The following is a 27,536-nucleotide window of genomic DNA, read 5'->3' as shown; positions in this document are numbered from 1 at the left end:
GGAAGACATTGCCAGTCATATTTATGTTCCATAAATGAGTTATTTATTGGGAATAAGATACTTGCAGTAAAATTCTGGCGATGTACAAAACAATTTAAGAGTTTAACAAAAAAAAAAAAAACGTCATATATTGTTTGTTTTTTTCTTTGTACTTGGAGTAAATTCGTTCTCTAAGTTGGTGATTGCCACACAAAAAAGCTTACTACATATCATATACAATATTATGCATTTCAAACAAAAAGTTTCACGGACAATTATTTAAATGCGTTAAGAATTATACTTTTATAAAAGATACAAAAAAGTAACTATGATGCGTTGTCAGATAATTACGGTACAGCATATCTAACAAACGCATGCCGAAGTTATTAGTTTTCAGTTTGGTGGTGAATCAACTAATGATATGTTTATATTAACCAGAGTTTCAGTCTGAAGCTGAGTCACAGTAACGCCCTTCGTTACTGACCTCACCTAAACGCTTTTACATTATAATAGATGATTTCGGAGACCCACTAATTTCAAGCATTGCCGAGGAGCTAAGTGGCTGTTGACAGGTGGACCAAAACTAGCCTGCGACACTCATCCACATGGGACAATGTCTAAAATTAGCAAAGAAATGGAAATCAAACAAAAACACACACGGTTAATATAAGCAATTTGAAAAATGAAACCAGTTTCGTTTCGATTGAGGGCACACTCGAGTCTGGGATTCGTTTTTCGTTTTCGGGTTTCCAATTAGTTTTCCATTTTGCTGCCCTGGAGCATTTTGTGAGGCTAATCAGGGACTGACTTACGACGACTCCTAGGCGCGACGTAAATTTCATTTATTCCATTTGTCTTTACTGCTCGGGGCGACGACAACACCTATACAGCAGCCGACAGCAGACATCGATAAATCAGGGTCAGGAATCGTAGACAGCAGCCGCAGGAGCTGCAGTATTCGTCCTCCAAGGACCCCTGATTGTTTGTTTTTGCTTTACCGTGCTTGAAATACCCGATAATTGATTTTACAACACCCGCAAGCAGACGGAACAAAAGCATCCTTAGGTTTTTATCGGGAACCGACGCAGCTTAAGCGAGTTTAAAGCCAGGTATATGCCCTTCTAAAATTAAACCAAAAGCGCGAAGCCCAATAAACAGGGATCAAGTAGATTGATATTTCCTCAAAATAACATTTGGAGGGTAGGTAGCGGTAGCGTAGTGGGAACTGAGTGAGGGAGAAAATAAGGTTTGAGCTCACAAAGAGAGAGAGATAGAGAGAGAGCTACCTAAGCGACCCTCTATATAGGATGTGTTTCAATTCACAGCAGCGGGTTAAATAATAGGACAAGGTTTAAAAAACAAAATGTCTGTATATATATCATTGTGATTCATATACTCTTGTTTATAGTCAGTTGTTTTCAATTTATCTTCTAAAATTGTTAGGTACAATAAATAAAATAATCAATTATGTTCACGTATCTTATCTGGTCGCATTTTAAAAGGAAAAGGTTACTAGTTACTAGCATTGAAATACCTTGTCAACTACAATGTACGCACATATAATTGAATAAAATTTCACATTTATATGAAATGATATACCCTTGATCCCCTTAAGAACTTCAATGAATTGAAGGACTTTTATAACTATTACTATATTGCTGCCCTCAACTGTTTGGCGAGAGATCGGAAAAGAGAGATAAGTAAAAACAGGGAGAGCATGTTATCCAGAGAGCCTGTGAACTATGTATTTGCATCTGAATCACGTACCGAAACTCTCAGTTTGATTTTGAACCACGCGACGCGCACAACGGAAAATCCTGGCATAAAAATCCAAGTGATTTTTCCAAGACGGAAAAACTAGACAGGCGGAGGACATGCCTTCCTGCAATAACTAATTCAGGGAAAATATCGTAATAAAAGAAAAGGAAAACCAAAAGTGGAAAAAAGATAACCAGTTAACGTGAACAATGGAGCGTCGCAAGGCTATCGGTTCGTATGCCAAGCTAAAGGATCGACAGGAGGCGGCGGCGGCAGTAGCAGCAGATATGGTGACGCCGCAGAAGGACAATGAGAGCAGCGACTCCCTGCCCGCTTTGCGCCGCTCTCACTCCGTCCGCTCCTCCCTCCGGCGGTTGAAAAACAAGCTGCACAGTCCCGCCCTGCCAATGCAGTCTCCATTCAAGCTGCGCAGCCAGCTGCACATGCGCAGTCGCAGCTCGCGAGGATCGAGCACTTTGGACAAGAGCAAGGCGGCCAAGGCACTGCGCATGCTGGGCGATCTGGATGCGGTGGCTGTTCTGACCACCAAGGTGAAGGGCAAAAACGAATTTGTCCCGCTGAAAAGGGACATGAGCTCCGATGCCTGTGACCACGGAGAGCTGGGCATTGAGCGGCTGATGTCCACATTGCCCGTGGGTGCAACTCTGCCCCGGAAGGCTTGTAAGTTGCTCCAGATCCCCGAGATCTACTGCCGGCAGAAGGATCGTGCGCCGAAGGCCACACTAGACTCCGATCTGGAAAAGACTTTGAGCGGCGAAGAATCCAGTTCCGTGCTGGCGGATATCACTCTACATGCCCAGCAGGGCATCTATGGAACGACGCGCATGCGCACTGCCACTATTCGGAAACCGATGCCCTACCTGAACAGCCGTAGGTGTCCCTAACACCCTTTTCTTTAAATCCCTGAAAGAACTCAGATGTGTGAAACATTGCTACCTTCCAAAAGTGTATTGTGAATTTTAGAAATAATTTAATAACGCTAAGATTTGGAAAATATCAGCAAGATTGATATAACCCAAAGCTAAAAAGCTAAGTGAAATGATATAGTTTTGTGACAAAAAAAGTTGTTTACTTCAAAGCAAAGGTTAGTCAAACTAGAACCCCAAGAAAAAAATGGATTTTATTTGAATGTTGAATTTATTAAAAGTCCGGCCTTCTACCTGAAACTTTGAAGGGGCCCCTCTAATCCTTAACAAGATGGAAACGGGTATTAAGTACTTATTTCCTGTGAGTGCAGAAAAATAATATGCTAAAGTGAGAACCTTTCCAAGTGCGCTTTATGCGAGGAAGACTTCATCATTATGCATTTCCTTCTAGCATATGCGACTAAAAAAATGATTCAGTGGAAGTTTATGTATCTCCCAGTTATGTTTTTATGTCTTTGTTTGTGTTTTGCCAAACTCTTTTATTGCACATCCATCAAGTTTAGATTTGGGATTTTTATTGGTCTGCAAGTAGGTCAATGAACTATTCGAAATGGTGTGTGTCACACACGAAAATAAAGGCAGCTGTTTGTCTATCTCAAGGGTAGGGTTTCCCAGGCCAGATATCCCCGTGCTTTATCATTACATCACAAAGCGATTTTTCTTAGTAACTCGTTTGCATTTCTCTTTGCCATGCATTTAATTTGTTTACAACCATCGGCGAAACCCGTAAAACGAGTGGGAAATTCGAGTCGAGGATGAATATTCATTTCACGGGTGTGCATAAGCACGCAGATATACATAATACACAAATGTTAAGACAGCATAAACTGGCTTAATCCATGGCCAAATTGGATCGTTAATGTTGTGTGCTCTTGCAGATGCTACCACAGCGATAGCACTAAAGTCCCCAATACGCCGCAGAAGCTCCCCATGAGCAGCTGTTTGCGTTCTCCGGCGGTCTTCGTCCGCCAGAAATCGTTTCACACGCTCAACGAGCTGACCAGGTTCTGCCAATTGAAAGTGTCCCCACATCGGGGCACTGCCACCTCGTCGTCGTCATCATCAACATCATCGCCAGGGGCGCAACAGCAACGTCGCCACAGCCACTATGCCATCGATGGTAAGAGATCGGTAGTTCTCTGCCCTTAACCCGTATATTAGACATGAGAAGCCCCCATGAGGGGTAATTAAAAAAAACAGAGCCACACCATATCATCATAAATGCTCGCTCACACAACCCATATATATCAGCTCTGTGGCAGCGAATTAAAGGCAATTGAATGAAAATTGGTGGGTGGCTGGCTTCGCTGACTGGATGGGTGGGTTTCGTTAATTCGGGTCCAGGTGGGTTGGCTGCTTCACGGAGACCACACTTAACACACTCCACTCACGCTCTAAAACACACACAAACAAACATCCAACATACGGTTTGCGCATAATTAATTTAATTGGCTTTTGGTCATCGGCGACAGCATTCCCAAACCGCATAGAATAATAGCTTCGATGAATAGATGAAAACGGCATTTATGTTTAATATTTAATTAATCGCAAGCAGCAACGACAATTGTTGCAACTAAATTACATTTTCCACTCACATACAAAGCGTGGGCCCACTGGTCATTTGCCATTGTAAATATTTGCACACACATCTGCGTTTAATTTCTATTTATCCATTATTTGATTTTCATTTTTGCATTTAATTTGATATCCAATATTTATTTTTATTCAACACAAACCACACACGACACAGACAACATATTGCCGCAAGATAAACGTGACAGTGACATCGATAGTGTCAGGCTTCGGGAAAAGGTGGCCAATCCGAGTGCCGGCAATAACAACCAGGACAACTACCCCACCTACTATCCGGCTCCATTGCTGTCCACCAGTCGCTGGTCGGAGCAGCTGACGCAGCATGCAACGGTAGCCAAGATACGCACAGCCATCTCCTGTCACTCCCAGGATCTCAAGGAAATGGAATTCCTTCTGCCCCACTCGCGATCCGATGCGCAGTCCAATTCCCAATCCCAGCTGTGCATTTCAAGGCACTCGCAGCCCAAGAATGCCAAGTTGCGGGATGATCACGACGAGACGGGCTCCTCTGAACTGGAGTCACCACCTCTGGGCGATGAGAATGCCTCGGCGAATGGCCAACTTTCGGTGCACAGGCAGCCGGTACAGCTGCGCAGTAAAATCCCGGGAAATACTCCACATCCGCGGGCCAGCAAAATGTCCAAGAAACAGCTTAAGTTGGCCCAAGCCCAGCTGGACAAGCTGACGCAGAGCAATCTGCATTTGCATGGTATGGTCCACAAATCAATCCCAGATACTTGGCACGCATCGTCAGCGCTCCTTATATCTTAATAGCTACTTACTTAGACTTGAAGACTTTTTCATAGAACTCTGATTACGCCTTCTGCTTTTTTTATTAACAGCACTGTTCTCGGCAGTGGAGCATGGCCATCTGGAGAAGGCGCGCACTATTCTCGAGTCAACCGACGTGGATGTAAATAGGTAGGGTTTTTTTCCTTGTTGATTAGTGCTAAAGTGTTTTAAATCTTTAAATAATTTTTTAACTTTTTACCTAGCATCAACAACGATGGTCTTTCTGCACTGGACTTGGCCGTTCTAAGCAATAATCGCTCCATGACCAGGATGCTGCTCCAGCATGGCGCTATGGAGGGCTCTCAATGTAAGTGGATCCGGCCTGGTTGTCTTTCGACTGTTCTTTTCAACGATCAATCTCAATCTCACTTACAGTTTCCGTGGACACCATTGGCACCAAGCTGAATGGCTTGCTCAAGGACGCCGAGTCCCGGATTCACGATCTGAGCGGGCCGGAGGGTCTGTGCCCGCCCATGTTCGCATCGCGCCCCTCCATCTCCAGCATCATAATTGGTGAGTGGTCATCCAGTCACATGAAGAGTGCACTTAATCAGCATTTCAATCTATTACCCGCAGGCAATTCCAGCGCCTCGGTTACCGGATGCACGGGCAGCGAGGTGGAGAAACAGATCGGCATTTGGGAGCGACGAGTGAAGGGACTGCGCCGTTTGCAGCTCGGCTGGGATCAGGCCCGGCCACCAGATGCACCCGCCTCCGTGGTCGTTGACGTCACCGGCGACAATTCCATCAGCGTCCAAATCCTAGAGCCCTTCGAGGGGGCCATCGGCACGAAATTCAAAGGTAAACCGCAGGTGTTTCAACGTCGCGTGGCTGCCACAGTCAGCAGCTGATTGGAATTGGTCTTGTGATTGTGGTTAGGCTGTCATGCTGTGATTCTTAATTTAATTCATGCTGCTTGTCTGATTGTACAATTGTCTTTTACGGTTTATGAACAAGCAGAAGGTTTTTATTCGACTTCAGGGCAAATATCTTTTTTGTAACATAATTTACTATTTTTTAAGTGGAAGTTATGGTATTAAAACGGGGTAATTCTTTAAAAACGTGCAAAATGTATATCCTTTGGGCTTTTTATGTTCTTGTATTAAGGCTCTAGCTTTAGTTTCCCATTTATAAAAATGAATTTAACTAATTGCAGTTCAATGGTCAACCCGCGCGGATTTCAACAACATTGTGGGCGAGAGTGAGTTGCTGGAATGGATCAGCTTCCATGGCACGATGGGCGCCCAGTGCCACATATCGAGGCTCACCCAGGGTCGTCGCTATTTCTTGCGAGCCGCCTGCGGCAATGTCAAGGGCTGGGGTGCCTTTAGGACCTCGGTGCCAGCCAGTGTAGTGCCCTCAAGTAAGTTTAAACTATTTTTTGAATCATTTAAATCTAAACGATTTCCCTTAAACAGCTTGGCGGGATTTGGACAATCGGGAGGATCGATTTGTGGGTCGCCACCGCATCCTAGACAATCTGTTTACTGCCGTGCGGCTGGCCAGACCCGCCGATGTCTCCGAGCTGACTTTGGATCCAGCGAGCGCCCAACGGCGCAATCCCAAAAAGAAGACCACCATCAAGCAGCTTTTCTCGGTTACCTCCAAGTTTCAAAAAACTTTAAGACGGTGAGTATTGTGGGGGATGCCAATTATTGCAATACCTTACCTATAAATCTTCGTGTACCCCGAAAACAGCGGTATATACTTCTCTTGCATTATTCACTGCGATGACAAGGTGCTGGTCACCAGCGAGGACTTTCCGCCGGTCATCGAGGTGGACGAATCCTATCCCAGTGCCCTGCACATGGACTACTACTGGCTGATGAAGGTGGCCTGCACCTGGGAGGATGTGAAGTCTCTGCGCTCGGATATGGAGCGCAATCTCACCTCCGCCGTTCACTTCCGCACCAAGCTCCTGTCGGCCGTCTGCCAAATGCAATCGGCACTGGGCATCACGGATTTGGGTCAGTTGTACTATAAGCCGCTGAGAGATGCCCAAGGCACTGTGGTGCTGACTTGCGTGCAGTCCGTGAAGAGCCAGAAGACCGTGTCCATTCTGAATTCACGATGGCTACCGGTCAGCAAGCTGCAGAAGAAGCTGGGTGCTCTGCACGACGATTACACCATCAACGAGCTGCTCATCTCTTCGATTGGCGATCAGTTGCACTACCAGCAGGCGGCGCTGCAGCGTTTGGAGCCGGGCCTCTACCTGGGCTACCTGAAGATGCAGTGCTCCATGGACCAGATCCAGGTGGTGGTGCCGGTGAAAACGCCGAATGTCCTGCCCCACTGCAAGGTGCGCGAGAACAGTCACATTACGGCCGAGGAGTGGCAGGTGCTCCACCGCTGCACCAGCGATCCGCTTCGCCTCCCGCTGGACTTCAGCTCGCAGGGAGGGGAGTCTGCATCCGGCGGAGCAGCGACCACGGAGGTTCAGCGCCTATTTCTGTACGATCTCACCAATGCAATGCACAAGCTGTTTGCCAGTATGAACATCAAGGTGGCCGATGCAACCACCCACCGCCTGTACGACGTGGAGGTGATTGAGCACAGTCCGGACATCAGTTTCCTAGTGGTCTGTCCATCCGCTGAGGCCTCGTGTGCCGTGCCCGGCCAGTCGGAGTTGCTGCTCCAGAGGGACGATTTGGCCTGCTTGAGTATCCAGGCCTTTGAGATGATCCACCTGCGTACGTATCAGCCGGCCATTATTCAGAAGTATGCCCGCCTATCCTGCATCCTTGAACTGGACACTGCCCTGGCCACACACTCACTGCGCGAGGCCTTCTCCAGCAGCGAACTGCAGGCGGCCAAGGAGCGTTTGGCCACGTTGCAGGAGCTTAGTGCGAGCTTGACGATCGTGTGGAAGAGTGTGCGCTGGTTAATGGACGTGGTGGCATATGCACGAAACAAGAACGCACAGCCCTCGCTGGCGATGCGTGAAATCCTGGACTTTGCCCAGCAGCGACAGGATGAATCGGTGACAACGTCGTCGGCGGCGTGCTCAGCCAGCAAACAGCTGCTCCAGCTGCCCATCCGCGAGAGCAAGTCCTCTAAGACGGGCCAGGGAAGAGGCAGTTGGCCTGGTCCAGGAACCAGCGAAGATCCAGCGCAGGGAAAGTCAGAGCATTCGAAGTCGGAGCAGAATCTAGAATTGAGTGCTATTACGCCGGTAGAGCCTGCAGTCAAACATGTTCCCACACAGCAGCAGTCCCAGCAGCATATGCAACAGCAGCAACTTCTCCAGCAACAGCAACTTTTACAAGTTTCCACGACCAGCGAATATGCCGGCTCCATTTGCTCGGAAGTATCCTTCAGGAAGAACAGTGGCGACTCCGTGAGCTCCACGTACACGTCGCGCAGTTTCTATTCCGCCGTGGACTCAGCCTCGGATGGAAACAGCACGAACAGTGTGTTTGCCATGCCGCCCTCGCGTTCCGATGACACTCTGGCGGATGCACTGCGTCACTCGCAGGCGGTGGCCGCCCAACGCAAGCGAACCAGCTCCAACATCGGATCCCATACCAATCCGCTGATCACGGTGCATGGCTCCAGTTCGGCCCCGTATCTGGCTGGGTCCAGTGCTTCTTTGAGGAGCGGCGGCCACGGAGCCTTCGCCACGGATCTGGAACACAAACCGCTGAAGCCGGCGACAAAAGCAGCCTCTAGCGTTAACCTACGCGAGGGTGGACCGTATTTGAAGAGCACCCTAGCTGAGCTACGAGCGGTGGGTGGCGAGGAACCGGTGGCCAGTACCTCGAAGGCTTCCTCGATGAAGAGCTTGTCGCGGCAGAGCAGCGAGGAGGACACCGCCAGCTGCTCCAGTCTCAATGCCGAACCATCGCCGGGGATTATTCAAGTATATACCGCGTACAACACGGGACTGGCCAGTGGAACCAGCCTGAAGCTGCATGTGACATCCAAGACGACCGCCCGCGAAGTGATCAACCTGGTGGTGAAGCAACTCAACATGGCCGTGGTGCTCAAGGGAAACAATGGGCCCGTCTACGGACCCGAAGTGCTGGAGAACTTCTGCCTGGTGGCTGTGATCGGAGCACGGGAGCGTTGTCTGCGGGATGACTTTAAGCCACTGCAGCTGCAGAATCCCTGGAAGAAGGGGCGTCTGTATGTGCGCAAAAAGCACGAGCTCCTGGCGGCCATCGAGCACTCTAACCGCAAATCGCATTTGATCTGAACCATCTGACTCAAATCGCACAGGAAATGGAGAATCATCGAAGAAGTGAAGCACTTGATATAGTAATAGTCCGGACGGCAAAGAGATCTCTAGAGATTTAAAAACTTAAGATGCCTGAAAGTAGGCAAATCCTTTGTTCAAACACATTCAATTCGGTTTTTGGAATCTTCAGAGATTTATAGGACTTCTTGCGTTCCACACCCTGTACATTTTGTTGTGTTTCGGTTTTTGGGATCCCCAATCACAATACCCAATCAATCCCACCCCTCTTCAGGGCAATGATCAATTGACCAATTCCCGAATTAGACTGAATTACTTATGTATGCTGCAATGGCAAACTGATGAAATTGTATTTAAAATGGTATTATACTTTGAGTAGTTATACATTCAACATTACCCAAACAAACGCAAACACACACACGAAACGGACTAAGCAAAAACAGATTGTTGTTAGTTGTTCTAAAGTAAAGAAGGTTACGACCATACATAAGTAGTATGTATGCTATAGAAATATTATGCGTACATCAATGTATTTTATTGTATGTATTTTGTAGTTTAGTAAACAAATATTTTGATTGTATTTTTGTGGCATTTTTAGGGGCACATTTTTTGATCTAAATGTTAAATCGGTAAATACGGAACACAAAACCAAAACAAAACCAAATCGATGGCAAAACTTAAAGAGCAGATGTCAATATGCATTTTAAGTGTCAATCTTGATGTCTTTGATGTGTGTGTGTGTGTTCTTGAAAATTGCAATTCCTTTGGATTAAACATAAATAATTTAGCTGTAATCAATTGCTTAGTATGTAAACAAAATCACCGCAACAAAAATGATAACAAAAACGGAGAATATTTTTTAAAAATATATTGGCACAACTGCATGTTGAAAAAAAAAGCAACGGGCAACTGCAAAGTAAAGTTAAAATGTTTGTATTTATAAAATGTAGAAGTGTGAATTTGATGTCCGAACTCTATCCACTCCACTCAGCAATTGGCTCGACGAGCTTCATACCTACTTGATAATCCTATGCCCCATTTCCCCAATCTACTCAGCTGTTGGCCCACTTAGAACCCATATTATTAACGTGGCTATCTCAATGTGCAAAGCCGTATGTGTCTATAAATAACTATTCATTCTACTCTATACTCTTTCAATAGGAAATACGATAAGTAAATTAGATGAAAATCTTCAGACACACTTGTTTGTTGTGAACCGGTAGACAAAGAAAAAAAGACAAAGTTTCATTGTCAAGCTCATGTCCCAAAATACAATATTTTGTTTCCATTGGACGACAAGTCGAATTTAGATTGGAGTCGCAGGTCGTGAAAAGTATACATTTTGAATCTTATGAGAAACTAGACGAGAACACTTACTTTAAAAGAATGTGCAACACAGAGTCCATAACAGAGATATCGAACTATTTAAGATGTCTACGACCAACAAACGATTTTTGTACGTTTTCTCTTGTTTTTGAGATGTCGAAAGAGACGATTTTGATACATTTTTACTCTATGGTTTACCAGTCCTAGGGCTCGAAGAACAGCAACGAACGTAGCTATATATTTTGACCCCAGATATTACATCCCCCATGCGTTCACAGCCCGGTTTCAGATTTGTATCAGCGCCACCTAATTGCCTCGATATTCGAATGGTCCGCAGATCAGAATGGTCGAACGAACAACGAACGTAGTTGTAAACAAGTTCCAAACTGAGTAGAATGGCCAGTTTCAGTTTGTTAATTCGGAATGCCAATTAAACGATTTCAATTGTCAGACACAGTGTCCGTCCCCAGCAAAAGAGCGTTTGGTTTTGTTTGGAGTGGAGGCGAAATTATACAGAGTATTATTTTGAATTGCGATCCAGTGAGATTAGTTTTTACGATGCAATCTAATTGTAGCTATAGCTAATTGTTAATGGCCTACAAAAGAGCGAAATGTAAATGTTACCAAAAGCATTGAACGATAAATGTTGTAGTCTTTCCGCATATGAACATGAAAAACACATCAACGCAGACAATTCCTGTAATTAGATTATAAAGAAGATGAAACTTATCAAGTGTAACTCAGCCCAATGTCAGTACATTCATTATCGACTACCTGTGTACATGTTTAGTGTGTTAATGGGCCTAAAAATATACACCAACAATACGCTCCAAATGTGGAGCTAAAAAGAGGACAACTAGCGTTGGTTAGGATAATGTGAGTACGAAGCATTCAAAGAATATTCAATTAACTTAATAAAGACTCAACAATTGTTATGGTGTAATTCCAAAGGCCTGTTTTACTTATGGGGGTGTTTGGAAGGTTCTGGAATCCAGATAATTTAATGATATGCAGCGGAAAGTGCAAAATCATTCAGGGGCAAGTCAGCCGGAACATAATGACGGGTCACATTAAATACTCGATGTGGTTTATAGTCGCCTCGTTACGTATACGCCCTGTATGGTGCTCGGCTTATCAAGCGGCACTGCACTTGGATGCGATTTTGTCTTACAAAATAGTAAAAAAAAAAAAAAAAAATAGGTAATAATGATAACGAGCTGATTACGCCCGCTATAACATATAGCTACAACATTTCACCAGTGGCCAAGATAGTGTCCATGGGTTTGATTGTATTCCAGAGGCTTCTTTCCAATGTTTAGGCACAATGTTGCTAATGCTTATTCTGGAGGCCGATGCGTCATCTCTGCTGGCCTGCATGTATAGCAGATACACAATTAATGACGAAACGAGCCCGGCGCTGTAAAGATCGGCAAACAAGTTATATTGAGTCAGCTCATTCCATTGGGGATTTTGGAAACAAGTCATTCTAATGCGAATACAACGCGATAAGTGCGCTTAGTGTTTGTGTTTCGTGTGCCACAACACTCTCATCTATTTATATGAGTTTTCGAGTACTTTTATTAAGATACACACAATGAAAACGGGCACATGGTCCTTGAACTTTGCCCCCGAAATTACAGGTTCCGTCTCGCACCCACCTTTCTGGCCACGCTCATTAATAAACCATTCGGCCAGCAACTTCCTCCACTTGTCAATTAAATGCCACACTTACGGGTCGTGCCGCCCATTTTACCACCACTCCAATATCAAATCTTAACTCACTTTCCTGCACTCGAATACGGGTGCTGTAAATTTTCGCCACTGATTAGTTTGTTTCATCCGGAAAGTCTTCACGTTTTTTGGTTATTATTCCCACTTATTGTTGTGCGATTTATGGCCAGTGGCAGTTGCTCCTTGCCAACGCTGATACCATCCAAATCAGCAGTTATATATTTAATATATCTGCCGTTGTATACAATATTCTAATCAACTGCGGGAATTTATTTTCGTCGTATCGTCGGCGGGCGAACGGCGGCGGGTCAGCCACGTGATCTGGATGGGTCGTCGGGCGAGACGCGTCTGCCTCTGCTTCTGCCTCTAATTAGATTTGAGTCCATCAGAAGCGGAGAGGCCTGGGCAGCGATTAGCGGGGCAAATAACAAGCCAGCACAAGGAAATGGTAAAGAGCACTTGGCTGCGACTGGAGCATATAAATTACACCAGCTGCACGTATACTTAATTTGCAACCAGAGGCATTCAAACCGGTTGTGGGTCGGAATCGCTGACCCCCGGGGCAGCTGGAAGCAAGTGACACACAACACAGCAGTAGCCAATTGCCGTTTTTGAAACGCTTTATGTTCAGAATAAGTATTGAAAAATCGTTTACAGTTTACAGTAAAATCAATCGATCGGCTTCGAATCCTCAATCGGGGTTTTGTATAACAAACAATAAGTACACCAGTATACACGAGCATACATTACAAACATTAAAACTATAGCCTAGCATCTGGTTATGGGGGGGGGCAGGGGGCACTAAATCTAATCGCTGGACCGCGAGGCGCCCACGATGTATCCCTTGGCGGTAAGGACGCCTCGGCAGCGGACGTGCACCTGGTAGCGCAGTGACCAGTCGATGGAATAGTCCGGCGCCAGTGCGGCAAACTGCTCCTCGGGCAGCAGGAGCTCGGGATCGCTGTGCGTGTTCAGCTGGATGTCGTGGGCAGTACAGAACTCTTGCAGCTCCGCGGGCACCACGCAGCAGGTGGACAGATTAACCTGGGCAATGGTGGGCGCCACCTGGGCGCCCTTGTGCAGCTCCTCCAGTGCCGCCGCATCCAGATCGGCTATGCCCAGCTGGGTGATCTGCTGCTTGAGGGCGTACTGCTCCAGGGTTTGGTACAGTTCCTTGAGCTCCGACACTCCTTCCTCGCCATTTCGCAGGCTCCAGGTGCTGGCCTTGCTGGCCGGGATGCCCTCAGAACAGGGGGACTTGGGCTGGCCGCCTGTTGTGGCCACCGGCGTTGCGCTGGCAACCGCATTAGGGTGGTAGGCCAGCACCACATTGTCCACGTGCGTCACACTGAGTATGTTGAGCAGCGCCTCAACCGCCTGGTTCACACACTCTGTAGAGTGGCGATTGAGGAATATCTTGGCGCCGATGCTGATCTCATTGCGGCCGTTCTCCGTCAGCCGGGTGGTCAGCTCCTGGGTGGCTCGCTGCACCCGGCCGTGCAACTCGTCGATCTCCTTCTCCACCACCACGCGCTCCACGCTGGGATCGCTGTGGAGCGTTATCTTCAGGCCGTCGTACAGCTCCTCGTTGGACTTGCGCTGGCCCAGCTCCGTGGTGATTATGTTTCCCGTGCTAATCACCACATTCTGGTACTTCTTCGTTATGGTCGGAATCATGATGACGGTGCTCTCTGGGGTTCTCCTTTTTTGGTATTTGCTTAGCTCCGCGGCCGCCAGTACAAGTGGGTGAAACGCGTGTGTTCCCGAGAACCGAGCGCCTGGCCACTTAAATACACTTTGCACCGAAATGTGGTGAAAGAGAGCCAGTGGTGGTCGATAGTCGATAGGCCTGCGCGAATCTCCTATCGATAGATCGCAAGGGATGCAGAAATTCTTAAGTTTAATTTATTTGGGAGTTGAAACTCGTTTCAGAACTTTCCAATAAACATAGTAAATTTAAATTATTTAAAAACCTTTATTTTCTTTCGATATTCACTAAGAAAGTTTAGAGTTTTCTTTAATAGAAAATTGAATATATTTCAGAAGTTTATTTATTAGGCCGATATATATTTTGGTTTTCTAGTCCAAGTTCTGATCATAAACAAAATACAGCGTCAAGAAGACCTAGTAACAAACATAAAAAATCACAAAACTCAAATCGGATGTAAAATTATAAAATAATTTTAAAAAATGTCGATAAGCTTATAGAAATCAAATTTGGAACCGACACAAATTGTCATATTAAACCAGATTTTATAACGGCCGCTTTGCTAGCTGTCAAAAATGACAGCTCCAAAAACTTCAAAATTTCGAGAAAAACTTAACGCAACGCTGGAGAGTAGAATCAAACGACTGGAATGTGCCATCGAGCTGTACGAGAGTGGCTGGTGCTGCTGACCATGGAGAAGTACATAGAAAGGTTTCTGGACCGGGGCTACGACAGTATTGCCCACTGTAAGCTGATCTTGGGCAGCGACCTAATTATGCTGGGAGTGGATGACGCTTCACACCGGAAACTATTGCTGGACGGAGTTCAGTTCCTGAACAACGCGCCCGAACAATTCATCTGCGTGGAGCCATGTGAGCTGCATCACCATTTCGAGACTGATCCGGAAGTCGCTTCTGTCATTTCCGAATGCTTTAAAAGTTTTAGTTTTGCGATGGCATTGGAGGATAAGTCCGTTAAAAGGGCTTTAAGCCAAGCATTCAACAAGTTAAATCTTGGAGAACTAGTTGAATCAGATGACTCGACAGCCGAGAAAGGAGAAACTTTGGCTGATGAAGAAGATTCAACCGCAGCAGTTCTGTCGTCCCTCGAATAATATCCTTCAAACAACCCTAATCAAAAAATGAAAAGCTTTAAAATTTATGTTAACCAAATAATATTTTAGAGCGCTGATTAATAACTTCTTAAACCAAAAATTTATGTTTGAGCTTTAATAATAAACATGGACTTCTAGTCAATAATATATAAACAAACCACTCTTAGTGTTAATAATTAAACTTTTATACATTTATAAAAACCAATATACTTATTTGTTTTAGCTTTTTTAATTGATTTTATAAATACACTCAATCAACAAAGCGTTCCTATTATAAATGCAACGCTAATATAGAGGAAGATCCTCTTGGGTTCTAAATACATACATATTTATAGGTACCAATAAATATTGGAGAGTGCATGCCAAGAAACTCACTTTTTTTGGGGTCTTTTAATGGGAAGGAGCTTATTTAAATGTAATCAAGGGATTCAACAAGGCGTTCAACAAGTACTTTATGCCCCTCATCAGATCCTGGAGGCGAGCATCCATGGGCGAGGCGGCCACCACCCGTTCTATGCTCGCCGATCCCAAATCCGGCGACTGGCAGTCCACGCACTCGATGGTTTTTAGGTGAACCTGCACGTTGTCCCCCAGAAGCCGTGAATTGTACAGGGTTCCATAGAACAGGACTATATCGCCTTCGTTTAGGCGTCGGGTAAAGTTGCCAAAGTCATGGTGAGCACGTAGGATCACATTGGTGGTAGTGGAACGGCCCAGCAGACGGCTAGCTTTCTTGCTGCCCACTTTCACCAGCACCTCGTACTCGTAGTGATTCCAACGCTGCAGTGTGCAGCTTCCGGTCTGCGCCTTCAGCGACTTGATCACGCTGCGCCACTCCTCGCACTGGGCATCCAACTTGGGATCGCACCTGAAGTGCGACGATATGTTCTCGCCGTGCACACAGCGCAGCATTCTGCCCAGCCAAACGGGCAGATAGTTGGCAATGACATCCTCTAGCATGTTGGACACCCGCGAGATCTCAACTCTCGTGATGCTGCCCTCCCAGGTCACGGGCATGCCATTGAGATGGGAGCAACGAAGCTGCGCCTTGATCTTGTTCGGCTGCTCGTAAATGGGTTGGGCACAAAGACTGTGGAAGCGTTCCCACTGCAGGGTATCCGTTTCGGAGAGGGAGTGCAGCCCCACTCTGGGCATAGCGTTGAATCGGGGCGTGTCCTTGAAACTGGATGTCATGTAGGGAAAGACCAGTAAGCAGGCTGTCGTAACCGCCATTAAAAGCTGCAAATTAGTCAACAATAAAATAACACTCCTAATACATAAATTCGTTTAAATGACAATCACTCACCTGCAGCATGGTGATGTATTTCTGGGTGGCTCGGTTCAGGGCCAGCACGCAGGATAGCACCACCACCAGCCCGCAGGCGATGGCCGTGCTGCCCCAGCGCAGCTGCTCGCTGGCCAGTCCCAAACTATCGATGGCCACAAAGACAGGCACGAGCAGAGCTACGATCCCGAAAAGAGGCAGGAACAGGACGATTCCGGCCAGGCCCAGGGCAGCCCGCATCACTCCAAACATGGTGGCACTCTGCGAGGTGGCGATGCACACTTGCAGCCAGCTGAGCGTGACGCAGTGCGGTATGAGGTAAGTGTAGACTCCATGCCAGCGGGAGCGTTTCGCCATCATCACCAGCAGAACGGGAATGAAGAGGTACAAGGCGGTGCGGCAATTCAGGCAGAACTCAATCCCATTGCCAATCACAAAGGACGAGAAGGTGGGCACGCGTAGATCCAGGAAGCGCCAGCGAGTGGACACAACCTCGTCCATCTCATACGGATACTTGGCAAGCACATTCACGGCAAAGGAGACGATCACCAGCCAGTCGGGCAGTAGGTGGGAGGAGGCGTACATGGACACGCCCATGGTGAGGAAGGTGAAGGCCCCGGATACAATTGTCAGCTCCGAGTGCGGCAACCAAGCGTCGGTTACCAGCGGATACACGATAAGGTTGCAGATGAAGGCACCAAAGTAATACAGGTACGGCTTCATATTGTTGCGCAGAAAACGTTGCTCTGCAATGTCCGCCTCAATGTTTTGATCTCCGTAGCTGAGAAACAGCCCCGACCAGATGCGAAAGTCGATGAACTGCTGCTTGGTCTTTAGCATCTTGCAGGTGGCCCAAATCATGATGCCCAGACTGAGGTAATAGCTGACCAGGGGCAGCATGTGGCGGGTGCTCCACCAGGAAAGCGCCACCAGCACACTGCAGCGCACACTCAGCGGGATGACATTCGGTATGGAGACGATCAGGTTGAGCAGGCGGTGGTAGAAGATGGTGAAAAAGATGAGCGGGTGGAAGATCATGCGGTAGAAGCAGGGCACATGGTCCAGGCTCCTCGGATCTGGCACGGACAACGTGAGGGCTTCGTTAACGCTGGGCATCTGCCCGGCACTGTAGTTGGAAGCAGCCGAAACCAGGTGAGCCTCGGTGATGAGGCGTCGTCGCTCCACGTTGGCCACGCCAATTGTGGGCACATCCTCCAGGGGCTCGCACTCCGGCTCCTGATCCTGCTCCCCTTCGCTGCTCGACGAGGAGCGATCGTCGTCGCGTCGACGCCGCTTGCGTTGCAGGTTGTAAATGCGTCGCATCTTGCGCTCCAGCTGCTTGGGCGTGATGTGCTCATTGCCGTTTGACAGGCAGGCAAACAGTTCCCGGGCTGCTTTTCTCGCTGCTCGTTCGCCGGGCGTCATGGCCAGGCAGCGACGCACTTCGTCCGCGTTTTCCGCCGTAATGCCGCTGCCATCGTTGTAGCACTGCCGGAGCAGTTTGGCCGCATCCTCGTGGCCATTGTGGGCAGCACTTACCAGCCAGTTGACGGCCTTCTGGTTCTGATTGCCCTTGGCAAGATTGGGTTCTGCATGGAACATGGAAATCTTTGTCACCTCGCCAAATCTCTAACAGATCCATCCACTTACCAATGGCATTGTCGAGCAACTCCTTGGCCAGATCGTATTGCATCTGGGGACATCCCTCCTCGGCAATGTGATGCTTCAGTTTGTTCAAGGAGGCGCGATCTGCAATGGGGAATATCTCCATGTTTGGAACATATTTCACTGCCATATGCTTTGAGATTTACCTTCCAGATTCCAACGCCTACGCTTCGTGACACCTGTGGGCTCATTTTGTGTCCAGGTGGCCATCTAACTGGAGTATTTTCGGTTTGTTTACGAAAATCTATGAAATTCAGCCAAGTTGCCTTAGTGATGGCCAACTTCTAATAGAGATGGCCGAAGGTAGTCGATTAACGATTAACGGAAAAGCATTTGTTTAAAACCTTAAAATGATTAAAAAAAAATTGTTGATTTATCCAATAATATGTACACTTCAAAATTTAAATTTCTTAATTATTTGATTATCGAGGTTTTCGGTCGTGACTATTAATCGATAATTTTAAAAATAGTTGTGAACTGTGACTACGATAATGCGCCACTAGCAATCGCCTATCGAAAGGCACACATGCCGGCGAAATTGTTTCGTTTCGCAAAGATTCTTGTTTGTTTATTGTTTATAAGTGATTTCTAGATAACCACTAGCGAACGAAATGGAAAGACCCCTGCAGAAGCAGCTGTACGCCATTTCGCGCGAATCGTCTCCGGGCGTACGGAGATATAGCATGCCGGCGGCTTCGGCAGACAGCACGCGAAAATCCTTTTTTGGCGGCAACGCCAGCTGTGCCCAGTTGCCCGGAAGCCTCAAAAAGACTGCCCTGACCAACAGGTAGCTGTTGCACATCCACTTGTGACTCCCCACTTAACATAGTGATTCATTTCCAGCCGGCTCAGCCTGTCTGTGCGCTCCACTCAATCGATTCCTGGCATCCGCTCCGATTACAATGTGGTGGAGAGCTTTGGCTGCCCACTGCCCGTGGTGGTCAATGAGGCTCTAACGTTTGCGGGATCTGGAGCGGGCACAGTCACCGCCAAAGTGACCCAGAATGGTTGGGCTTGGGTAAGATATCAGAATCCCCTGTGCAACAGGTTCACAAACTAAAAGGATACATCTCTTCCAGGTTGTCCAGGGCAGACGCCTCTTGATTTGGCAGTACAAAGACACGGCCAAGTCGGGTTCGCCACCTCGCTTGGGCAAACCTGGTAGGCGTGGCGGTGGTTTAGCCCAGTGCCGGGAGCTGACCCTGCCCTACAGCGACCTGGGTCACAAGAGCGACTTGGTCAGCGTTTTTCAAACGGAGGGCCAGCAAATGGCCTCCTGTATTGCCGTTTCCGCTACCGGAGAAGTGCGCTATTGGTCGTCCATCGCCCACGATGGGAACTCTGTTGATCTCTCGATCCTAACTGGTCAGGAGTTCGTCCAGCTGCTCAATTTGCCAACGCAACAGGGCTATCTAGCCGTTACCACCACCTGCAATCTGGTTTTCCTTCGGGTGGGCCTCACCAATGGACGTTTTACACTTCATCATAAGACCATTAAGCCGGCCACTAGTTTCCTCGGTGGATTTAGCAAGAAATTCGCCTCCATTTTGATTGGCATGAACACGGGTGGGGACAAGGATCAGGTTAGTATCTTAAAAAAGACATTCAAGACTATCCTTAAGAGTATTTGTTTGCAGGCATTGGTTGGCATGTGCTGCGAAAGCAATTCTGAAAGTGGAGAAACAGTAGTGGCCGTGCTCTCGGATCGTGCCATCCAGCGTTGGAGTCTGTCCAACAAAGGCAATGCCGAGAATCTACTATACGAGGATGCAGAAGTGGTGCGCAGAATACGTGAAGAGTTCAAAACCAAATTCTGGAATGTCCGTTTGCCGGCGGACAATGTGGAAATCGATCTGCATCTGCTTGACTTCCACTTGGTGAAGAACAAGGCATATATACTGGCTGGAGCTGTAAATGCTGCTCATGCTCCACAAATGTGCTATGCTCTGGGTAAGAATAAAGTTTGACAAATAATATTGTTATATACATACATCGTATTGCCTTTCAGTGACAGCCAGTGCTCATGCGGAAAATATGCTCCTGGAGTCGTTCACGCCGCTAAAAATAAACAAATTCTTTAATGCCAAGACCGAGGAGGATTGTCTCAGCCTGCGCTTCGTGGTTGGCAGCAGTCACATCTATCTATACTCGCCGAAGGTTGTGTACCCACTGCACTTATCCAACTCCGTGCCCACAGCGGAGCTGGAGGCGGAGAAGATCGAGTTCCATCTGCATGACGATCGCATTTTGAGTGCTGCCATTTGCAATCAAATGCCATTGTTCTTTAGTCGCACCCATGGCTTGATTTCAATCACTCCAGGTGATTTTGACAGTACCGAAATGATGAACTTGAGCTCCTGCAACACACCGGATCTATTCGCCCCCAATTCGTTTAATGCAAGCTTCGGAGCTCCCGACCAGTCTGCTCTGACTGGCAGCACCAATAATCTGCACCTGTTCGAGCTGGATCCGGATGAAATGTACAACGAACTGAGCGACGAGGTGGGCCAACTTAAGGCAGCGTTCCTCTACCACCTTAAGCGCAACCACAACATGGTCAAGACAATTGTCGGAGAGCTGCTGCGCAGCGTGACTGGAGCCGATCCGAATGGAGCACCCATAGATGCCTATAAGTTGGACAGAATTGTCATCACCATTGCCGAGGACTTGGCCGAAGATATTCCAATATCCGATCCTCGCTGGGAGGAGGCCCTTGGAGATCAGGAAAGCAATCGGCATGCCATTGGCAGTTCGCGTTCCATGCAGATTATCAATCAGTTAAGGGACAAAATCATTGCTTTTCAGCATTTCATCACATTTCTGCATTCCAGTGGAGTTTGGGAAAAGGTATTAAGCATTAAATTAAATATTTAGAAAGCTTTATATTAAACACAAAGTTGTCTATTTCCAGCTCAATGCCATACCTTGTGGTAGTCATTTGCTAAAGCCCACCAGCTTCATACTCTCCGATATCAGCGAAAAGATAGTGGCTGCCATGGCTCTACGTTCGCTGCAGACCAAACTGCCGAAGTTAATCGAAGAGGCCATAGAGGCCACCGTGGCGTTATGGGATGAGAAGCCGCAGGGCAGCCTAACCAGCCAGGATCTATTCTACGTTAAGCTGTCCAAGTTGCAGAACGTTTTCGAGGCCCTAGCCGACATAGCCGACGATCGGATTGCGGCCCAGAGTCAGACCACCGTGTCAGTGGCCCACTTTGTCAACGACATTAACTCCATTGTCCTGGACACGTTGGGTCAGGTGCTTAGGCATCGGGAGCAGCAGGCCAGTAGCTTCAGGCTGAGCAACGACAAACTGTCGTCCTACGAGAATCTGCCCTGGACTGCGATGGCGGGCAGTGCCGGTGTCCGCGACACTTTGACCCGCCTCATCGACATTAGCGTTCGGTATGGCGGCCACTGCGTTAGCGAGACCGAGTTAAAGCAGCAGTTGTACCAGCAAATATTCGAACTGGTCGATCTGGTGCTGGATGGACGAAGAACCTACTTGGAAAGCGTGCGGGACTCTGAGAAGTTCAATGTGCTGCAACAGCAGTTTGAGGCTCAGCGCAGGGAACTCATCTCGTTACTAAGTAAGTAACAAGTATACTGCGAAGGGTAGATTACAATATATTCTCATGCATAATTTATAGTCAAAGATCGACAGTATGAGTATGCCGCAAAACTGGCCGAAAAGTACCTGGACTTCCAGAGTCTGGTGCTGATCTGCGATGAGACGCAGGACAAGGATCGCTTGGATGACTACACCCGCAAGTACGAGGAGTTCGACTTCTCGCAATTTGCCATCAACTGGCATCTGCGTCAGAACAGGCACGGCGAGATCTTCGAGCGCTTCAAGGGCAACCAGACGGCTCTGGCGCAGTTCATGCGCGACCATCCGTCCCTGGGCTGGATCCAGCTAATATTCAACGGCGACTTCGAGCGGGCGGCCAAGGTGCTGTACGAGCTGGGCCAATGCGAAACGGAGTTTGTGGCGCGCAAGAAGTCAATGCTGTCGCTGGCCAAACTGGCTGCCTTCGCAGCAGCCGAATCCGATCTAACCGCTCAGGTCGAGAAGATCAATGCAGATCTTACGCTGGTCGAATATCAGTCGCAACTGGGCCATGACGTGCTGCTAAGTTTTGGCTTCGACTCAACGGAACAAAAGGTTCTGAAAGCAGAGGAGATAATCAACGTAAGGCAGGTCTAGTTTTCAATTGCCATCTCTGTTACAAGTTACCTACTATCCACAGCTCAACATTGCCGAGGAAAATGACACGGCCACGGAAGTGGAGTTCCGCAAAGCTCTGGAGATTTTGAGCTACGTGGAGCAGCCCTACGAAATGCGGCACAAGATCTGGTGTGCAGCCATAAAACGCGATAACTGGACGGACTACGATCCCAACAACGCCGTGGACTACATGCAGAAGTTGCTCTTCTTCAGGATCATCGAAATCTCGCAGTTGATGGGCCACGAGACCGAGAACTTCTTGCCACCCATGGAGGACTTTCTGGAGAGCGTGGAGCTGGGCGAACTGCCGCAGCAGAAACCGTTTCAGTATCTTTTAAAGCTGACCTACGAGTATGTGGCCGACATGTTCAGGCAGCCACACGATATGGAGCTCTAATCGTGCACCCCTCACATGTCATTTATTAAAGTTTACGCTAAGAATCCGAGATGATGGCTGGTGTTCTTAACCGGTGGACAGTCGTGCAGCCTTGTTGTGGTGTCGCTCAAACGCTGGCATTATAATATATTATAAACTAAGTTGCTTTGTTACCGCGCGGCGCTGCCGGCGAAAGTATCTGAAGTGTGGCGAGCGGAGAGTCGGAGAGTCGGAAGCCCGCCAAGTGTTCGGGGCAGCCCTGCTGGCTGCATTTGCCGCCAGTGTGCATCAGTTTAGCTCTGATCATGACGGACGAAACAACGCCGTTGACCAGCGAGGCCGCAGCTGGAGGCTCCGGCTATGTCGTCCTTCCGCCCTATCAAGGACCCGAGCGTGTCTTCCCCGGTGGTGTTTCCCCGCGCTCGCGTCGCAACAAGATGCGACAGTTCCAGTGCTGCATGGGCATCACCTTTATGTGAGTGCGACATTGTGGACATCTGTGGAAATGAACTTCGAAAGATTTATTTAAGTGGATTAGGAGTTAAGGCTACTTTTATACCGTCTGCATTGCCTCGACTGCAAAACTTCAAGGACTTTTGAACAAACTAACCGTCAGGACAGCTGAATTACTAGTGATTAACATATCAATTTCGGTTAGGAATAGTCAAAAGTTCCTGGAAAGTTTTAGGAAATGTTATAGGTTTTTTACCCACCAAAATTCATAAACTTATTACACTGCTTAATGTACAGTAAACAGTTTAAGTTCCATTCATAATGGCTTTTCCAAAAGGAGTACTTTTTACCCCTGAGCTTGGTAGAAAAATTTAAAACAATAAGCAAACTACTAGTGTTTTTAGTAATCACTAGTGACAGAATGTGAATATCGTAACATATACATTTCGATTCCAAATAGCAAACAGTTCTAGAAAATGTTATAGGTTTTTAAGCCACTTAGATTTAATTTATTTTACCATTTTAATGTACAGAGTTCAAATTCTCTTGGTGAAAGCATTTCTAAGTGGAGTACTTTTTACACCTCAGCTTTTAAAACAATTAGCAACTTACCAGTGTTTTAAACTACCTTTAGTGACAGAATATAATACATATATCAATACAATAATATTTCAATAGCTGTTCCAAATAGTTAACTAATTTTTATAAGTTAGGGGATGTGAATTATGGGTTTATAAGCGACTTAAATGGAATTCTATTAACCATTTAATGTAATGTATTTGATTTTCTTTGATGGAGGCCTTTGTTGCCTTTTAACTTCATAGAGAAATTTTAAACAATAAGAAACCAATTGTTAGCCTTCTCCACCGGGTTATTCAATACCCCAACGTTTAGTCGACGCCCAACCACACCATGCTAACCACACAGTGATTTCACTTTCCCGCCCGCAGAGCGATTGTGATTACCGCCCTGTGCCTGGCCCTGGTGTTTAGCGATTTCCTCGGTGGTGCGGACGGCGGTCCCAGTTTCTTCTTTGTCGTCAATGGATCGGATGGGGAGGTGCCGCCAAACAGACCGCTGCCAGACGAACCGGCGGCTGATTGGGCCCTTCGACAGGCGACACTGTATCACCACGATGGCGCCCAGGCGGTGAGTGTGGGGATCAAGGCTCTGGGGGATCGGGAGATCCTGGAGGAGGGCCTGCGACCGAACGAGGTGAACACCCCGGCCTTTCGACACTACCGATCGCTGAGCACAAATCCGGAGGCAAGGAAGCTGGCACGACGTGGCTACGTGGAGAACCAGGCCACCATGGACATAGCCAGGAGATTCAATTACACCAAACGGCCGGGACGCAGCGATATTGGCTGGGGTCCAAGGATAGTCCTGCCTGATCCCACGGTGCTCCGGTTGGAGTGCGATTTCAATGCGCGCTACAGAAGATCGACGGGGGTGTGCAACAACAAGCAACACCCACGGACTTATGGTGCCTCCATGGTTCCCTACCGCCGCATGGTCTCACCGGACTATGCCGATGGCATTGCTGCCCCCCGGATGAGCCACCACGGACGCCTGCCGCCGGCTCGCCAGGTCTCCCTGCAGATCCATCGCTCCAGCTACGAGACAGACTCGAACTTCACAGTGATGCTGGCCGTCTTCGGGCAGTTCATGGACCACGACATCACGGCCACCTCGCTGACCACTTCGCAGGAGGGGGAGTCCATCGACTGCTGTGTGGTCGCCACTAGGGAGCAGCATCCGGAATGCTTTCCCGTGGACATCCTACCCGACGATCCCTACTACAGGCAGTACAACATCAGTTGCATGAATTTCGTGCGATCTGCGCCGGCGCCCACGGGAAGATTTGGTCCGCGGATGCAGCTGAATCAGGCCACGGCTTTCATCGATGCCTCCGTGGTCTACGGCAATCTGGAGCAGCGCCAGAGTCAGTTGCGCAGCTTCATCAACGGCTCACTGCGAATGTATCTCACGGACGATGGCAGGCAACTGCTGCCCATCTCCTCGAATCCCGCGGATGGCTGCAATCGGGTGCAGATGACGCGCCTGGGCAAGTATTGCTTCGAGTCCGGCGATGATCGGGCCAATGAGAACCTGCTGCTCACGTCCATGCATCTGCTGTGGGCCAGAAATCATAACTATGTCGCACGACAGCTGCAGCTGCAGAATCCTCACTGGGAGGATGAGCGTCTGTACCAGGAGGCGCGCAAGATACTGGGCGCTCAAATGGCCCACATCACCTACAATGAGTTCCTTCCGGTCCTGCTGGGCAGAAATCTCAGCGAGGCCAAGGGTTTGCTGCCCAGCAAGCACAATCTTAATGCACCGGACACCTATGACCCGGAGGTGGATCCAAGCATTGCCAACTGCTTTGCAGCGGCCGCATTCCGCTTTGCACACACCCTTCTGCCGGGATTGTTCAATGTGTCCAGGGACAACAGCAGTCCCGAGGCCATGGAGCTGCACAAGATGCTCTTCAATCCGTTCTCCCTCTGGGCGGAGCATGGCATTGACCATGCCCTAATGACGGCGGCCAACACGCCGGTGATGCAAGTGGACCGCTTCTTCTCGCTGGAGGTCACCCAGAAGCTATTCGAAGGCAACGCCGGGGACATGGTGCCTCTGTGCGGACTGGACCTGGTCTCCTTGAACATTCAAAGGGGCCGGGATCACGGGATACCCTCGTATCCGGTTTTCCGACGCCATTGTCGTCTGCCCCCGGTGGACACGTGGGAGCAGATGGCCCAGGCCGTGGACCACTCCACGCTGGACTCCATCAGGCAGATTTATGAGTACGTTAACTTGTTTTCTCTATGTCAACTGGAGATTATTTTCTGGGCATTCCATTAGATCCCCGCAGGATGTGGACGTCTATACGGGTGCCCTGAGTGAGCCACCGCTGGGAGGAGCCATCTTCGGTCCGCTGCTCAGCTGCATGGTGTCCGATCAGTTCCTGCGCCTCAAACTGGGCGACTCCCACTGGTACGAGCGGAAGATGGGACCTCAGAAGTTCACCAAAGGTGGGTGTCCCTCAAACCATCACTAAGTATACCCTTGGCAGAGGGTACTATAAATTTTAGTGTAAAGTGGGCAATGCAGTGAATAAGAATTTTCGTTTTTGTAATGGACAGTCGATCAAGCCATGTCCGTGTGTCCGTTTCTATGTTTTAAGGCTATCTGAAATTGTTCCGAAAGTCTTATTTCTTTTGCAGCTACATATATATAATTTAAAACGTTCCAAATCGGACGACTATTCATATAGTTTCTGTGAAAACAATCAAGAAAAAATATTTATAACTTCGGTGTTTTTAATCTTTACGAATATTACTAGTTTACTGTTTTAGAATTACGTTTTTTTTTATATTTAATTTTATTTTATTGATTTTTCCTAGTTGCTTAAGAGACTAACAATAAGTATCAAAATCTTTACTAAGCAATGGTATTTAATTTATTCTTATGTTTTTTTTATTTTAATTTAATAAAAATTGGAAAACCATAGAAATTTTTTTTTACACATACGCAAGAAATCGAAACATAGTCGCTTTAAAAATATCTCAATTGTGTAATTGCTGCAAGGGTATATAAACTTTGGCTTGCCGAAGTTTTTTCCCTTTCTTGTCTGATATTTTATCCTTTTTCGATAGCTCAACTAGCGGAGATCTACAAAACCAGTCTGGCCGCCATCATCTGTCGCAATTCAGATGGCATAACCCGTGTCCGGGAACATGTTATGCAGCGACTGCGGGAGAAGGACAATCCTCAGGTGAACTGCCAGGACCTCGAGGGATACCACTTCAATTTCGAGCCATGGTCCGAATCCGAGCAACCGCAAGAGCTGCACAGCACAGGAATTAATAGGGGAACCACTTCGGTGCGTGTGATGTCCAATAGATCGACTACGGTCAAGGAAAACCATAGAACGCCAATGTGACTCTTCACATGGACAAAGGGATCTAGTTAAGGTAAAAATTATAAATTGATTGAGAAGAGAGGGTTATGTGGTTATGTACAATTAACCATTGTATATCTTAAAGACAGAGAAGTGCCCAAGTAAGACCCATATTTAATAAACACAAATTTAATTTTTTTTGTTAAATTTATTGGAGCAAAATCTCAATAAAAGTTAAAGTAAAAAAACGCCAAATCAATAACGTTTTTCAAATTTATTTCTCAAACTTTATTATTTAATAAGAATATGAAGTATCGATCGGCTTAAGACAATTAAGAGCTTTTAGATGATGCAATAAAAATATTCAAAGAGTAAAAATTCCTTCCATTCGATTTGTTAAAGAGTATTGTTTAAAGAGAGGCTTTTCGAATTAAGAGTTGTTTGTGAATATGGTTTACAAGCTGGTAAGCAAAGGCTTA

General features: G+C 47.4%; 6 protein-coding genes across 22 annotated transcripts in view; 4 read left to right on the top strand and 2 right to left on the bottom strand.

Annotated features, from left to right (window-relative positions):
• The window catches only part of LOC128252025 (ankyrin repeat and fibronectin type-III domain-containing protein 1), a 48,221-nt gene extending 36,681 nt beyond the window's left edge, over positions 1–11,540 (top strand). For 6 of the 17 annotated variants that reach the window (XM_052979387.1, XM_052979386.1, XM_052979403.1 and 3 more), the window contains 7 exons: positions 4,435–4,986; positions 5,120–5,198; positions 5,273–5,376; positions 5,445–5,870; positions 6,226–6,432; positions 6,488–6,698; positions 6,768–11,540. In XM_052979387.1, coding sequence (XP_052835347.1) covers positions 4,435–4,986; positions 5,120–5,198; positions 5,273–5,376; positions 5,445–5,870; positions 6,226–6,432; positions 6,488–6,698; positions 6,768–9,264 — 4,076 coding nt within the window. In that variant the 3' untranslated portion in view covers positions 9,265–11,540. The other 11 variants (XM_052979393.1, XM_052979394.1, XM_052979395.1 and 8 more) reach the window with 8 other exon arrangements.
• A 1,383-nt stretch (positions 11,541–12,923) lies between these two features.
• Positions 12,924–14,187, bottom strand: LOC128252052 (glutamate--cysteine ligase regulatory subunit). The gene has a single exon (XM_052979441.1). It carries the CDS (start codon positions 13,996–13,998, stop codon positions 13,129–13,131), a length of 870 nt encoding a protein of 289 aa, XP_052835401.1. The 5' UTR covers positions 13,999–14,187; the 3' UTR covers positions 12,924–13,128.
• A 340-nt stretch (positions 14,188–14,527) lies between these two features.
• On the top strand, positions 14,528–15,270 carry LOC128252058 (uncharacterized). Its single transcript, XM_052979450.1, has one exon. The coding sequence runs from the start codon at positions 14,679–14,681 to the stop codon at positions 15,141–15,143; it is 465 nt and encodes a 154-aa protein (XP_052835410.1). The 5' UTR covers positions 14,528–14,678; the 3' UTR covers positions 15,144–15,270.
• Positions 15,271–15,351: 81 nt separating this feature from the next.
• Positions 15,352–18,446, bottom strand: LOC128252032 (wolframin). Its single transcript, XM_052979415.1, has 4 exons — positions 18,240–18,446; positions 18,079–18,177; positions 16,450–18,017; positions 15,352–16,382 (listed from the first exon to the last, which is right to left on the bottom strand). Exons 1-4 carry the CDS (start codon positions 18,301–18,303, stop codon positions 15,549–15,551), a joined length of 2,565 nt encoding a protein of 854 aa, XP_052835375.1. The 5' UTR covers positions 18,304–18,446; the 3' UTR covers positions 15,352–15,548.
• Positions 18,447–18,584: 138 nt separating this feature from the next.
• Positions 18,585–22,767, top strand: LOC128252029 (nuclear pore complex protein Nup133). Its single transcript, XM_052979412.1, has 8 exons — positions 18,585–18,880; positions 18,937–19,111; positions 19,173–19,676; positions 19,731–20,043; positions 20,102–20,940; positions 21,005–21,683; positions 21,744–22,285; positions 22,344–22,767. Exons 1-8 carry the CDS (start codon positions 18,705–18,707, stop codon positions 22,716–22,718), a joined length of 3,603 nt encoding a protein of 1,200 aa, XP_052835372.1. The 5' UTR covers positions 18,585–18,704; the 3' UTR covers positions 22,719–22,767.
• Positions 22,768–22,870: 103 nt separating this feature from the next.
• Positions 22,871–27,454, top strand: LOC128252033 (chorion peroxidase). Its single transcript, XM_052979416.1, has 4 exons — positions 22,871–23,172; positions 24,101–25,960; positions 26,019–26,188; positions 26,813–27,454. The coding sequence occupies exons 1-4, from the start codon at positions 23,003–23,005 to the stop codon at positions 27,097–27,099; spliced, it is 2,487 nt and encodes an 828-aa protein (XP_052835376.1). The 5' UTR covers positions 22,871–23,002; the 3' UTR covers positions 27,100–27,454.
• Positions 27,455–27,536: the final 82 nt, after the last annotated feature.

The sequence above is a fragment of the Drosophila gunungcola genome, chromosome 3R, assembly GCF_025200985.1.
Source record: "Drosophila gunungcola strain Sukarami chromosome 3R, Dgunungcola_SK_2, whole genome shotgun sequence".
Taxonomy (NCBI): domain Eukaryota; kingdom Metazoa; phylum Arthropoda; class Insecta; order Diptera; family Drosophilidae; genus Drosophila; species Drosophila gunungcola.
The sequence above is the reverse complement of the archived record's forward strand: the minus strand, read 5'-3'. Positions and strand labels throughout refer to the sequence as shown.

What these genes read in the sequence shown, in the direction of transcription:
- LOC128252052 (XM_052979441.1), bottom strand. Translation starts at nt 13,998, where the DNA reads ATGATTCCGACCATAACGAAGAAGTACCAGAATGTGGTGATTAGCACG.
- LOC128252029 (XM_052979412.1), top strand. Translation starts at nt 18,705, where the DNA reads ATGGAAAGACCCCTGCAGAAGCAGCTGTACGCCATTTCGCGCGAATCG. An exon ending in CCCAGAATGGTTGGGCTTGG is followed by an intron (nt 19,112 to 19,172) that starts GTAAGATATCAG and finishes CATCTCTTCCAG; the next exon opens with GTTGTCCAGGGCAGACGCCT. An exon ending in GGAACTCATCTCGTTACTAA is followed by an intron (nt 21,684 to 21,743) that starts GTAAGTAACAAG and finishes CATAATTTATAG; the next exon opens with TCAAAGATCGACAGTATGAG.
- LOC128252058 (XM_052979450.1), top strand. Translation starts at nt 14,679, where the DNA reads ATGTGCCATCGAGCTGTACGAGAGTGGCTGGTGCTGCTGACCATGGAG.
- LOC128252032 (XM_052979415.1), bottom strand. Translation starts at nt 18,303, where the DNA reads ATGGCCACCTGGACACAAAATGAGCCCACAGGTGTCACGAAGCGTAGG. An exon ending in GTTGCTCGACAATGCCATTG is followed by an intron (nt 18,018 to 18,078) that starts GTAAGTGGATGG and finishes TGTTCCATGCAG; the next exon opens with AACCCAATCTTGCCAAGGGC. An exon ending in AATACATCACCATGCTGCAG is followed by an intron (nt 16,383 to 16,449) that starts GTGAGTGATTGT and finishes ACTAATTTGCAG; the next exon opens with CTTTTAATGGCGGTTACGAC.
- LOC128252033 (XM_052979416.1), top strand. Translation starts at nt 23,003, where the DNA reads ATGACGGACGAAACAACGCCGTTGACCAGCGAGGCCGCAGCTGGAGGC. An exon ending in TGCATGGGCATCACCTTTAT is followed by an intron (nt 23,173 to 24,100) that starts GTGAGTGCGACA and finishes TCCCGCCCGCAG; the next exon opens with AGCGATTGTGATTACCGCCC. An exon ending in ACCTCAGAAGTTCACCAAAG is followed by an intron (nt 26,189 to 26,812) that starts GTGGGTGTCCCT and finishes CTTTTTCGATAG; the next exon opens with CTCAACTAGCGGAGATCTAC.